This window comes from Crinia signifera, chromosome 1 (assembly GCF_055691185.1).
Source record: "Crinia signifera chromosome 1, ASM5569118v1, whole genome shotgun sequence".
Lineage (NCBI taxonomy): Eukaryota > Metazoa > Chordata > Amphibia > Anura > Myobatrachidae > Crinia > Crinia signifera.
In genome coordinates this window covers 31,666,892-31,680,837 of record NC_139217.1, presented here as the reverse complement: position 1 = coordinate 31,680,837, position 13,946 = coordinate 31,666,892, and the positions used below count along the sequence as shown (strand labels likewise).

The window sequence follows — 13,946 nt, the reverse complement described above, 5'->3', positions numbered from 1 at the left end:
GACCCTACAGCAGCCATATAACTGTACATGAATAACGCAGAGGAACAGTGCGACCCTACAGCAGCCATATAACTGTACGTGTATAACACAGAGGAACAGTCTGACCCTACAGCAGCCATATAACTGTACGTGTATAACGCAGGGGAACAGTCTGACCCTAGAGCAGCCATATAACTGTACGTGTATAACGCAGAGGAACAGTCTGACCCTACAGCAGCCATATAACTGTACGTGTATAACGCAGAGGAACAGTGCGACCCTACAGCAGCCATATAACTGTACGTGTATAACGCAGAGGAACAGCCTGACCCTACAGCAGCCATATAACTGTACGTGTATAACGCAGGGGAACAGTCTGACCCTACAGCAGCCATATAACTGTACGTGTATAACGCAGGGGAACAGTCTGACCCTAGAGCAGCCATATAACTGTACGTGTATAACGCAGAGGAACAGTCTGACCCTACAGCAGCCATATAACTGTACGTGTATAACGCAGAGGAACAGCGCGACCCTACAGCAGCCATATAACTGTACGTGTATAACGCAGAGGAACAGCCTGACCCTACAGCAGCCATATAACTGTACGTGTATAACGCAGGGGAACAGTCTGACCCTACAGCAGCCATATAACTGTACGTGTATAACGCAGAGGAACAGTGCGACCCTACAGCCGCCATATAACTGTACATGTATAACGCAGAGGAACAGTCTGACCCTACAGCAGCCATATAACTGTACGTGTATAACGCAGAGGAACAGTGCGACCCTACAGCAGCCATATAACTGTACGTGTATAACGCAGAGGAACAGTCTGACCCTACAGCAGCCATATAACTGTACGTGTATAACGCAGAGGAACAGTGTGACCCTACAGCAGCCATATAACTGTACGTGTATAACGCAGAGGAACAGTCTGACCCTACAGCAGCCATATAACTGTACGTTTATAACGCAGAGGAGCAGTCTGACCCTACAGCAGCCATATAACTGTACGTGTATAACGCAGAGGAACAGTCTGACCCTACAGCAGCCATATAACTGTACGTGTATAACGCAGAGGAACAGTGTGACCCTACAGCCGCCATTTAACTGTACGTGTATAACGCAGAGGAACAGTCTGACCCTACAGCCGCCATATAACTGTACGTGTATAACGCAGAGGAACAGTGTGACCCTACAGCAGCCATAACTGTACGTGTATAAAGCAGAGGAACAGTCTGACCCTACAGCAGCCATATAACTGTACGTGTATAACGCAGAGGAACAGTCTGACCCTACAGCAGCCATATAACTGTACGTGTATAACGCAGAGGAACAGTCTGACCCTACAGCAGCCATATAACTGTACGTGTATAACGCAGGGGAACACTCTGACCCTACAGCAGCCATATAACATGTACGTGTATAACGCAGAGGAACAGTGCGACCCTACAGCAGCCATATAACTGTACGTGTATAACGCAGAGGAACAGTCTGACCCTACAGCAGCCATATAACTGTACGTGTATAACGCGGAGAAACAGTGCGACCCTACAGCAGCCATATAACTGTACGTGTATAACGCAGAGGAACAGTGCGACCCTACAGCCGCCATATAACATGTACGTGTATAACGCAGAGGAACAGTGCGACCCTACAGTAGCCATATAACTGTACGTGTATAACGCAGAGGAACAGTCTGACCCTACAGCAGCCATATAACTGTACGTGTATAACGCAGAGGAACAGTCTGACCCTACAGCAGCCATATAACTGTACGTGTATAACGCAGGGGAACAGTCTGACCCTACAGCAACCATATAACTGTACGTGTATAACGCAGAGGAGCAGTCTGACCCTACAGCAGCCATATAACTGTACGTGTATAACGCAGAGGAGCAGTCTGACCCTACAGCAGCCATATAACTGTACGTGTATAACGCAGAGGAACAGTGTGACCCTACAGCAGCCATATAACTGTACGTGTATAACGCAGAGGAACAGTGCGACCCTGCAGCCGCCATATAACTGTACGTGTATAACGCAGAGGAACAGTCTGACCCTACAGCAGCCATATAACTGTACGTGTATAATGCAGAGGAACAGTGCGACCCTGCAGCCGCCATATAACTGTACGTGTATAACGCAGAGGAACAGTCTGACCCTACAGCAGCCATATAACTGTACGTGTATAACGCAGAGGAACAGTCTGACCCTACAGCAGCCATATAACTGTACGTGTATAACACTGAGGAACAGTCTGACCCTACAGCAGCCATATAACTGTACGTGTATAAACGCAGAGGAACAGTCTGACCCTACAGCAGATATATAACTGTACGTGTATAACGCAGAGGAACAGTGTGACCCTACAGCAGCCATATAACTGTACGTGTATAACGCAGGGGAACAGTCTGACCCTACAGCAGCCATATAACTGTACGTGTATAACGCAGATGAACAGTCTGACCCTACAGCAGCCATATAACTGTACGTGTATAACGCAGAGGAACAGTCTGACCCTACAGCAGCCATATAACTGTACGTATATAACGCAGGGGAACAGTCTGACCCTACAGCAGCCATATAACTGTATGTGTATAACGCAGGGGAACAGTCTGACCCTACAGCAGCCATATAACATGTACGTGTATAACGCAGGGGTACAGTGCGACCCTACAGCAGCCATATAACTGTACGCGTATAACGCAGAGGAACAGTCTGACCCTACAGCAGCCATATAACTGTACATGTATAACGCAGAGGAACAGTGTGACCCTACAGCAGCCATATAACTGTACGTGTATAACACTGAGGAACAGTCTGACCTTACAGCAGCCATATAACTGTACGTGTATAGGGCAGGGGAACAGTCTGACACTACAGCAGCCATATAACTGTACGTGTATAACGCAGAGGAACAGTGCGACCCTACAGCAGCCATATAACTGTACATGTATAACGCAGAGGAACAGTGCGACCCTACAGCAGCCATATAACTGTACGCGTGTAATGCAGAGGAACAGTCTGACCCTACAGCAGCCATATAACATGTACATGTATAACGCAGAGGAACAGTCTGACCCTACAGCAGCCATATAACTGTACATGTATAACGCAGAGGAGCAGTCTGACCCTACAGCAGCCATATAACTGTACATGTATAACGCAGAGGAGCAGTGCGACCCTACAGCAGCCATATAACTGTACATGTATAACGCAGAGGAACAGTCTGACCCTACAGCAGCCATATAACTGTACATGTATAACGCAGGGGAACAGTGCGACCCTACAGCAGCCATATAACTGTACGTGTATAACGCAGAGGAACAGTCTGACCCTACAGCAGCCATATAACTGTACGTGTATAACGCAGAGGAACAGTCCTGACCCTACAGCAGCCATATAAACTGTACGTGTATAACGCAGAGGAACAGTGCGACCCTACAGTTTGAATGAAACCCACACACACACACAATAATGCATGTTACATAGGAGAGGCATGCCGTCTTGCAGGCTTGCCAGCGCGGTGCCTTATCAGTACAGGAAGACATACAGAGCGAGCCCCTTGTGCGGCAGCAGCCAGAGGTGAGGCCGCGGCTTTCATTGTCTCCTGGTTCATAAACAGCATTCATGTGAGGAAGCGGCCAATCTATTGTGTGCTGAGTGTGTCTCCACCAGCCCCAGACCTCCTGCCGCTAGTCAGCGGTCTCGGAGGAATAGAGCAGTCTCCTGCACACTGAGCGGTGGAACATCTCTGTGCTGTGCATGTCGGTGTAGACTGGAGCGCAATACATATTAATACACGAAGTCTGTGAGAAGGACGGGTTGTTATTCACAGGGTTATTGCCCGTGCAGTGAAGCTGCTGCCGGTCTCTGTGCTAGGTACCAGCGAGCAATCGCTGTACACAGGACACCGCCGGCCTACCGGTAATAAGGAAAGCCTGCGCCGCGCGGTAATGCTACACCGCACCCACGCTCCTTCCCAGAACGCGGCATCAGCGTTACCTCCAGCGTGGTTCTCGGGATAGGGTGAAAGCAGACACACAGACACATATCTCAGCCTGCTGTCTGCATGTGTTCTCCATCTGCCACTACGCAGGATTACTGCATTATTTATACTGCTGATCAGTGCCAAGGGTAAACAGCACAAAGGAATAAATAAATGCCAGCGAGCTGCGGCGAGGACTCCGAGAGTGGTACCGCTCGGGAACCTGATGACGGAGCCGGGTGGTAGATTAGGCGTGGGGGGGGGGGGGGACACACAAAGGACAGTTCTTAACTAAATGTTTTACATGAATGTTCCCACTCTTCAGCGCCATCTCCGGTCCCAGGGGTGCATTGCGTGAATGCGCGGGCGCGGTGGTGACGTCACCAGCGTGCACGCACACCCGCGCAATGCTCCCCTAAGACCGGAGATGCCGCTGAAGAGGATACTGAAGGCTGCCGTGGACGTCGGGGGACCATCAGGGGACCAGGTAAGCATGAAAAAAATATATACCAAAATCCAAAAAATATCCCTTCTCCAAAATACTCGCGGCCCCCGAGCGTTCGGATAAGGGATACTCAGCCTGTATCTGCAGTGGCTACAGAGAACCGATATGAGCGCACTATGGGCCTGATTCACAGGCCATCTTGGTATGCAGCATCGCAGCCCCCGCCGCCATGGCAACGCCCCTGCTGCATTGTGAATGGATGCTTAGCGTACACATCCATCAAATGATTTCTCCCAAAAATAAGTCAGCCCTGACGGCCTACATTTGCAGTGTGCGCCCCGTCCGTGTACCCATGTGAACACCCACACACACACACACACACACACACACACACACAGTACCAGCATGACGACAGCCACCCACCTGTGGTGCTCTGCGGCCCTCTAGGTTGACGTTTACAAAGAAGCGGATGCTCTCCCCAGACACGATGGAGGAGTGGACAGTATCAAACAGCTCCTCGCCTCCTCCTCCTTCCTCCTCTTTGGGGGTCACAGCCATCGTCAGTGTCGCACTTAAGGTAACCTGCAAGTGAAGCACATGGGTTAGGTTGGGTGTGGTGCTCGGAAGGGGATTACAGATCAGTCCTTTACATGACGCCTCTCTTTAGAACACCTCCTCCCGCCACAGGCTGGGTGCGCTGTATAGCGAGGTGTGCTGTACGAGATACTTTGTGCTGCCAATATACCTGGCGCTAAGCAGGAGCTGCGCGATACATCATGCACTGTACATGCATCCGAATTCTCGAACTGCCGGAAGATCCGAACTGAGCCTGATTTTAAACTTTGTTGGAAAAGCAAAAAAAAAAAAGCACGGAATTGGGCATAACTATGTTGCACAGCAGGTGGGGCAGATGTAACGTTGTGCAGAGAGTTCAGATTTAGTGGAGGGGGGGTCCAAATTAAATCTAAATTGCACTGTAAAGAAAAGAAAAAAGGGGATGTATAACATCTGTGAGCTAAATGCAAAAGCGCCCGTATTTACCCCGCACAGGAACAATAATTACTTCCCTTGCATAGCAACATGGTTTGGAGCAGACACAACATGACTTGCCTTTTTGCTTTACCGAATCTGGCCATTTGTTCCCCCCACCAGCTGAAATGCTCCAACGATACCAGTGAGCGAGCATCCGCATCTCAGCGCCCCCCCCCCCCCCCCCCCTTTTACTATAGCAATGGTTTGCTCACTTCATCATGTCAAGATGTGGCTGCCGGCCAAAAGAGAAACACAGGCCACGCGAGAGACTTTAACCCTTGCACGGAGTCAATTTCTGAATGAGGAGAACACGGGAAACAAATGCTGAACCAATCGGCACCGCCCCTTCACTTAACAGAATCTGGCGCCATCTCTGTGCAATGAACCAGTAGCCAGAACCATTCACCGAACAGCCCGATAGGAACTAATTAGACGCAGCGCTGGCATTGTCGCAAGTGTATAGTTCTGCCCCGAAAATGGCTTTTCTAATGTTTGTTTTCCCCTTTATTATACAAGTGTCTCATCCCCCCTCTTACTTTGTTCCTCTATTAGGGTAATCCTATTTCCTTCCACCCAGAATCACCGTTTTAATGACACCATAATGAAACTGTAGGAGGAGAGCGGGACGTTAGACCGCAGCCTGCATTCATTAGTGCAATATTCAGTGTCGCGTTCAGCGACGGCCTCTTATTTGGGGGAATAGTGTGGAGTCCTCTAATGAGGCTGGCTGTTAGGCGATCAAAGGAGCTTGTGTGCAATTAATATGAATAGCACAGCGGAAAGGAAAGCAAGTGGGCCAAATATGGGCAGAACTGCAGTAACATGTGAGATCTGGGCGCTTTGAAGGTGCTGGGGGGGGGGGGGGGGGGGAGAGAAGTCACAGCGTAGGAGGTATTCCCAGTGCAGGGAGTTCTGTGTTTGTATACTGCATCTATTCAATTTTCTTAGGGAAATTAATATTCATATTTATTCAGCTCTCGTATTAACCCTGCATGGTCTGAATATGTTCCTTTACGCACAGCCTTGCGTGGAATCTTCATGGTAAGAGCTCTCAAAGCACTGTGCTGATTGGCAGCCGGGATGAGCTGGTTGCTGGAGAGGCAGCACTGTGCTGATTGGCAGCCGGGATGAGCTGGGTGCTGGAGAGGCAGCACCGTAGTGATTGGCAGCCGGGATAAACTGGTTGCTGTAGAGGCAGCACCGTGCTGATTGGCAGCCGGGATGAGCTGGTTGCTGGAGAGGCAGCACCGTGCTGATTGGCAGCCGGGATGAGCTGGTTGCTGGAGAGGCAGCACCATGCTGATTGGCAGCCGGGATGAGCTGGTTGCTGGAGAGGCAGCACCATGCTGATTGGCAGCTGGGAAGAGCTAGATGCTGGAGAGGCAGCACCGTACTGATTGGCAGCAGGGATGAGCTAGTTGCTGGAGAGGCAGCACTGTGCTGATTGGTAGCCGGGATGAGCTGGTTGCTAGAGAGGCAGCACTATGCTGATTGGTAGCCGGGATGAGCTGGTTGCTGGAGAGGCAGCACTGTGCTGATTGGCAGCCGGGATGAGCTGGTTGCTGGAGAGGCAGCACTGTGCTGATTGGCAGCCGGGATGAGCTGGTTGCTGGAGAGGAAGCACTGTGCTGATTGGCAGGTAGGATGAGCTGGTTGCTGGAGAGGCAGCACTGTGCTGATTGGCAGCCGGGATGAGCTGGTTGCTGGAGAGGAAGCACTGTGCTGATTGGCAGGTGGGATGAGCTGGTTGCTGGAGAGGCAGCACTGTGCTGATTGGATTATGATAAATCTGGAGCAAGCATTAACCCTAACAGGATAAGGGGGAACCTGGAGAAGTGCTACTAGGGATCGTTACTGAGCGACATACATGTAGGCTCCAGAATGTTGTTTTAACGACTCAGGGCGCTCCTATAATTTGCATGACATACAATGTGCAAATGAGTGAGCCACTAGGTTAGGATATAAATAGAAGGGTGGTGTCGTACAGCTTTTGCTTTCCAGACTTGTGTAATCTGATGTGATGTTCTGCAAAAACAGAACAACAGACGGCGGCATCAAAATCACCCCCCCCCCCCCCCAGTACCAGCCAATCAGCTCCTAATTGTCATTTTTTTCAAACAGCCTGTAACATGACAGTTATGAGCTGGTTGGCTGGTGCTCTATCTCTTCACAGCTTAGTACATAAAACCCTTTATCTCTCTCCAATGCTTAGAACATAGACCCCCTCACATTGTAACCAGGCGACAGTGACCGATCTCCTGTAACCAGGTGACAGTGCCCGATCTCGTGCAGTCAGGCGACTGTGCCCGATCTCGTGCAACCAGGCGACGGTGCCCGATCTCGTGCAACCAGTCGACGGTGCCCGATCTCGTGCAACCAGGCGACGGTGCCCGATCTCGTGCAACCAGGCGACGGTGCCCGATCTCGTGCAACCAGGCGACGGTGCCCGATCTCGTGCAACCAGGCGACGGTGCCCGATCTCGTGCAACCAGGCGACGGTGCCCGATCTCGTGCAACCAGGCGACGGTGCCCGATCTCCTGTAACCAGGTGACAGTGCCCGATCTCGTGCAACCAGGCGACTGTGCCCGATCTCGTGTACCAGATGGCATGCCATGCGATGCAACACGATTTTGGCCCCCTATATGATTAAAAATTGTATAAGCACCCTAAAGGGTGCTTTTAAACACCCAAATGGGTGCTTACGATGTTAAATGCAGCTCCACGCCAACCCCCCACTATAAACGTGAACCCGAAGCGTGGCGAGCGCAGCGATCCCACGAGGGGCAGCGGTACGCGTCCTACGACCTTTTCGTACCCCCACTATCCACGTCGGCGTGGAGTTGAGAATAGAAAGTGTGGCGATCGAAGCGAGCCACCGAGCCCGAAGCATGGCGAGCGCAGCGGATACCTTCACAGGTATCCGCGTCCCTTCGCGGGCTTCACAGGTATCCGCGTCCCCTCACGGCGCTCGCCACAAATTCAATTCTCAACTCCACGCCGACGTGGATAGTGGGGGTATGAAAAGGTCGTAGGACGCGTACCGCTGCACTCGCCAGGCTTCGGGTTCACGTTTATAGTGGGGGGGTGGCGTGGGGGGTGCATTTAACATTGTAAGCACCCATTTGGGTGCTTATACAATGTTTAATCGCATTGCATTGTATGGCATTGTATGCCATATACAATGTCATACAATTTTAAAATTGTATGACATTGTACAACATCGCATGCCTTTTGGTATGCGATGCGATGGGCGCCGCTAAAATACACAAGTACCGATTTTTTAAATCAACACCTTGGCATTGTGGGAGTGGTCAGAAGGGATACCTGACTTGGCATTACACTGTGGCCCATCGGAATTCCCCTGGCATTGCTTCACCTGTATGGATACCAGCACAGGTGATGATATGAGTGACAGGGCTCTTAAGAACCGAGCAGGTCATTGATGCAGGAAGGATCGTTCCAGAGAACAGAGACGCAGCCGGCATCCTCCCTGCACATGTCCCCCTTCCCTGACAGCACGTTACAGCAGGAGGCTGATTCTCTATGCAATATGCTGCAGGCTGCCTGAGAGATAGCCCCCAGGAGAGTCGCACCTGAACTCTGCCGTGGCGCTGGAGAGAAGCAAAAATAGAAGGGTTGGAAATAATAAATAAAATCAGAATCCACTGTCATCCTGTAGGACAGCATTACAGTAGCGACCGACGCCAAACCAGCTCTGCCACATGTCTGTGCAGACCAATAGTCAGCGAGAGATCTCCCTCCCCTGCACCAGCTGTGACTGCGTGTGGTGTAGTGCGGCCCAGCAGGGAAGACTGCAGGGAGACACCGAGTGGGGGGGAGGGGGGTGTACTTTAAGTGCTATGAACAATGAAGACATAGCTGGAAGAGACTCAAGTACAGCTGTCTGCCAGAACCCGAGGTAGTATAATAGCAGGCTTAGAGCCTGGTGCACGTAGCGACACTAGCCGGGATACTGCAGGGCTATGTCCTCCGCTGGCAGCTCTCTGGGACAAGGAGGCAAAGTGCAGACCTGGGGGCAGTGAGAAATGCTGAAATATATTCCCTGATGCTCGGAGCGCAGTTACTGCTGGCAATATTAGAGAGGACAGATGTCGGGTCCCCAGTTAGTGTAGCACGTACGCTCGGCGTGCTTTACGGTTTACCCTAGAGATGGGGAACCTTTGGCCCTCCAGGTATTTTAGAACTACAAATCCCAGCATGCCCTGCAACAGTTTTAGCATGGTCGTATGGCAAAACTGTAGAAGGGCATGCTGGGATGTGTAGTTCAACAGCTCGAGGGCCAAATGTTCCCCACCCCTGGTTTACCCAATCGTAGTCTACGTGGATCGTAAAGAATGAAAAAAGTCCAAAGAAAGAAAATAAACTGTGAAAAACTTATGTTGACCTTTTTATGTGTCGACCAACCTAGTGACTGTCGGCCGACACACCGTCGACCCATTTCTGGAAGTATTTAGTGAAAATGCCAATAGGCGGCATCTCAAAACGTAATTTTAGCAGAGCGCGATATTCTAACAATCCGCGTGATACTTATCAAATATAAATTGCAATCATTCCCTAAACAAAGGCAAGAATGTTGTCAGACGCGTTTCGCTCCCTCACGCGCGTTTCGCCCCATAATCAAACTGTTTTTCACACAAAGCGCTAGAGACCTCCAGCAATGCTCCTAATGAAACCACATCTTACACTTCATGTTAAAATGATCAGAAATAATCATTTGGCTTCCATTCAGTTCTTCACAATTTGCTTGGGTACACAATAAGCACACTCCCGCTGCGGTTTTAACACCCCTTTAGGCAGCAGAGGAACGCAGCCGAGACATTCCAAGGAATGCTTTGCATATAGTAATCTAAATTTAGAGAATGATGCTGCAACGCTGATGAAAAACCCGCTCCACCTGTTTGCAGAGACGCATGGATGATAAAATAGGAAGTTCCGTGTACAAGTACATAGGACGGGCCTCAGCGCGGCTGCACCCACATGAGCTGTGTGTACGCTTACAGAGCAATTATTAAATAGAGCAAAGGGCATTGCTGGCATTAGTCAGAGTGTTGTGACGGAGTCCTTACATGATGTTGGAAGGGTTCCACGCCGGTGTAAAAACGTGGAAATATAAGAGGTGAAAAATAAAAACATTCTGTAATCACACAAAACGCCAGAAGGTAAATGAGGATGAAAGTTATTTGCAGCATAAATCTATTACGATTCCAGGAGAGTCATAGAACACAGGATCGGTATACGGCAGTCTGGTTACCCGGTAACTTGCAATGCCCCATTGTAAAAGTTCCACGCTCAGGAGACCCATTACCCATTACCAAATAACACAGAGGGGCAGATGTATTAAGCATGGCGAAGAGATAAATTGAAAGGAGATAACGCACCGGCCAATCAGCTGTGTTAGAAATATGACAGTTGGGAGTTGATTGGCTGCTGCGTTATCTCCATCCACTTTATCTCTTCGTCAGTCTTAATACATCTGCCCCAGTGCTCCTTCACGCCAGCGGTTTTTGTGGGTCTACCGTGACAAAAAAATGTCCCTGATGACCCCCGAAATGTTGGAATCAAGGGCCACTGTATTATATGGTAATAAATCTCCTTTTTTAAGAATTATTGGATTATACTATGCCCAATTAATTGCACAGCTTTAGCAATTTAACACATCTAAGGAGGATGCATTTTGGCCGCAACAATTAAGATCAGTAAAACAATCGTGCCAAAACAATTTGAAAGCGCCGTCAGCTGTCCAGTACTTATATGCGTGTCCCTCATATTTGAATTTATATAACAAATGTGAGGGACACTGGCATTTTAAGCAGACATTTGGAATAGCTCTCAGATGTTGGCACTCAAATGGTTAAACTGAACTCTTCTTGTAAATGTGGTACAGAGGCAAACCCGGGGCCTCGCAGAACCAAGACCTTCCCTGCGTCTTCAGAGCATTAAATAACGACAAATGTCATTAAATAACTGAAATAGGAAGTGAAGCCAGGATTCACATCTCTAATACCCCTTTCACACTCGCAGAGCCAGGTCATACCCGGCAATGTGTTCCCGGAAGCTTCCCGGGACTCTACCCGGGAATGTACCCTTTCACACTGCACTCAGACCTGGGATCGACCCGGGACAGCCCTATTCACACTGATCCCGGGATGGACTCCAGCGCTCTGAAAGATGACATCACCATTTGTGAGCCCAAGAAAGCTCCAATCAGCAGCTTTTTAAAGTCCCGTGTACCCAATCCCAGGTACAGGACCATTCACACTGACCGCATCCCGGGTCGATTAAGGAATCTACCCAGGTCAGGACCTAGGTAGCAATCCCGGGATGTTCATCCCGGGATATTCTTTCAAGACCCTTTCACACTGAGCTAAATCCCGGGTTGATGCGCGTTCATGTGCAAAAACCCGGGATATTTTGAGTGTGAAAGGGGTATAACAGACCCAGCAGTGTGTCAGCGACATACCAGTCCTATGCTACAGATAGCACCGTGCGGGCTAGTGCAATCACAGACAGGGGCAGAGCCTGTAATTACTTTGTATGTAAATGTAAGATAAAATTATGAGAGCCTTTTTCATCTCTTACACAATGCCTATACAATGTGTGCTTGCCAGCAGGGCCCCATGACCTTTCTGCATCCGAATAAAAAGCTAAAATCCCCAAGTATGGCATGCCAGTTATCACCAGCCATGGAAAAGTCTAAATTAAAAGGCATTTTTAGATACAACGGTACAATTTAGTTGTTCTGAGGATCTTTTCATACACTCACAGGAAGAGAAATGTGTGAAAAATCTGACTTTTTGGCACCCAAATGCAGCTTGCCCGGTGTTTTAGATGAGTTTAGCCAATTTACGCGACTAAGCCCGCTGCATTTGGGTGCGGCGTGTGAACGTTAAGGGGCGGCCAGTTACTTGTGCCCACCGGCACAAACCACTGAACATTGCCAAAAGAGTGTTTAAAAAAATAATAATAATTTAAACACTCCAACTGACTATTGGGTTACCTAGGAGACTGCAAGCCGAGCACTCCGACGCTGCTAATGAAAAAAAGCTGCGTTACTCAGTGAAATGAAACACTTTTCTCTACTTATAACAGTTATCTCCTCTACGAATAAAAACAATGACCTATGGTGGGTTTACTTGTTCCAGGAAGATGGTTTGTGTGAGGGAGACAAACTGTATAAATTTGTTTTCAAGCCAACATTTAAAAGTATCTGTCTATGCTGTCATGGGCTTTGATCTGTCGTCAGTTGATGGGCCTGGCGAAAGTCTCAGCCTTTATTTATAATTAGTGAGACACTTTACAGCTCGCTCGGCCAACTTGAAAAGGCCGGCGGTCGGCATTCATCTCCCGTCTTCGTCCCGTGCAGAAACTCTCACAGACGTTACATGGAAAAAGCACGGAGGAGAAAGCTTGGGAGACGCAGCGCGACGGCTGAGCTATTTCCATATCAAAGCAAACTCTCACACCACATAAAGACGGGAAAGCTCCCGCCAACAGTTTACGCTCTCATCAGTAATCGCTTTTACAGCGCTTGCGGTCAATTGTCACTATTTTAGGAAACGGGAACAGAAACCGTGAACTTCATCGGTCACGAATGGGTCTGTGTTAACCATATTCTAGTGATTAATACAGATTACTAGTCTGAAGAACAGATGGAGGAGACTCTGCAGAGGAGTTGGAGACATTGCGGATGCAGAGCTGCAGCCCATACGACTACAGGTACCTGGTGCCCGCACTGATGGTCCAGAGAGGACCAGGAACAGTCTGGCACCAGCAGTTTATTTTGCATTGTCTGCGGCCAGTTACAATAACCCCTATTATTATATATAATAACAGGTGGCAGAGGACTTACCGGTTTCTTCAAAAAAGTATCCATTCCTGGACATCGCTGCCGGGGGGGACTCTGCGGAAATGAGAGGAGACAGGGAGTAAGACGTTGGTTATTTGCTTAAAAATATGCCAAGATGTTCTATTTTGTAGGTTTATCTGCAAGTGTTATGTCCTGCGCAGGACCTGACCGGGTATATCATTCTGTAACCAGCATACAGTATAATAGTTATCCTTCAATAGGGTGTCAAATAATAGAATGTTTTTTTCCCAGAAAAAGAATACCAGGTGGTACCTGCAAGTCCCCGGTCACCCCTTTCTCACCTTGGGCCAGATGCACTAAGCTTCAAAAGTGAGAGAGTGGACAGTGATAAATAACCAACCAATCAGCTCCTGTCTGACATTTTTCTAACACAGCCTGTGACATGGCAGGTAGAAGCTGATTGGCTGGCTGTTTATCACTCTCCATTTTATCACTTTTGAAGCTTGGTGCATCTGGCCCCTTCTCTGACTGTTATGACCTTATTAAGACTGATATATGCTATAGCCAGCACCCATATGCCCTCTGCTACCACCAACGTCCGCACACTGGGGTAGATGTATGAAGCAGTGAGGAGAAGCGAGCCAGAGGAGAAGTGGCCCATGGCAAC

At 49.2% G+C, this 13,946-nt stretch overlaps 1 protein-coding gene across 1 annotated transcript in view; it reads right to left on the bottom strand.

Annotated features, from left to right (window-relative positions):
- Window positions 1-13,946, bottom strand: part of SLC4A11 (solute carrier family 4 member 11) — a 97,319-nt gene that overhangs the window by 56,551 nt on the left and 26,822 nt on the right. Inside the window, 4 exon segments of the mRNA XM_083185923.1 lie at window positions 4,842-4,859; window positions 4,862-4,964; window positions 4,966-5,000; window positions 13,322-13,372. Of these exon segments, the coding sequence (XP_083042049.1) occupies window positions 4,842-4,859; window positions 4,862-4,964; window positions 4,966-5,000; window positions 13,322-13,372 (207 nt within the window).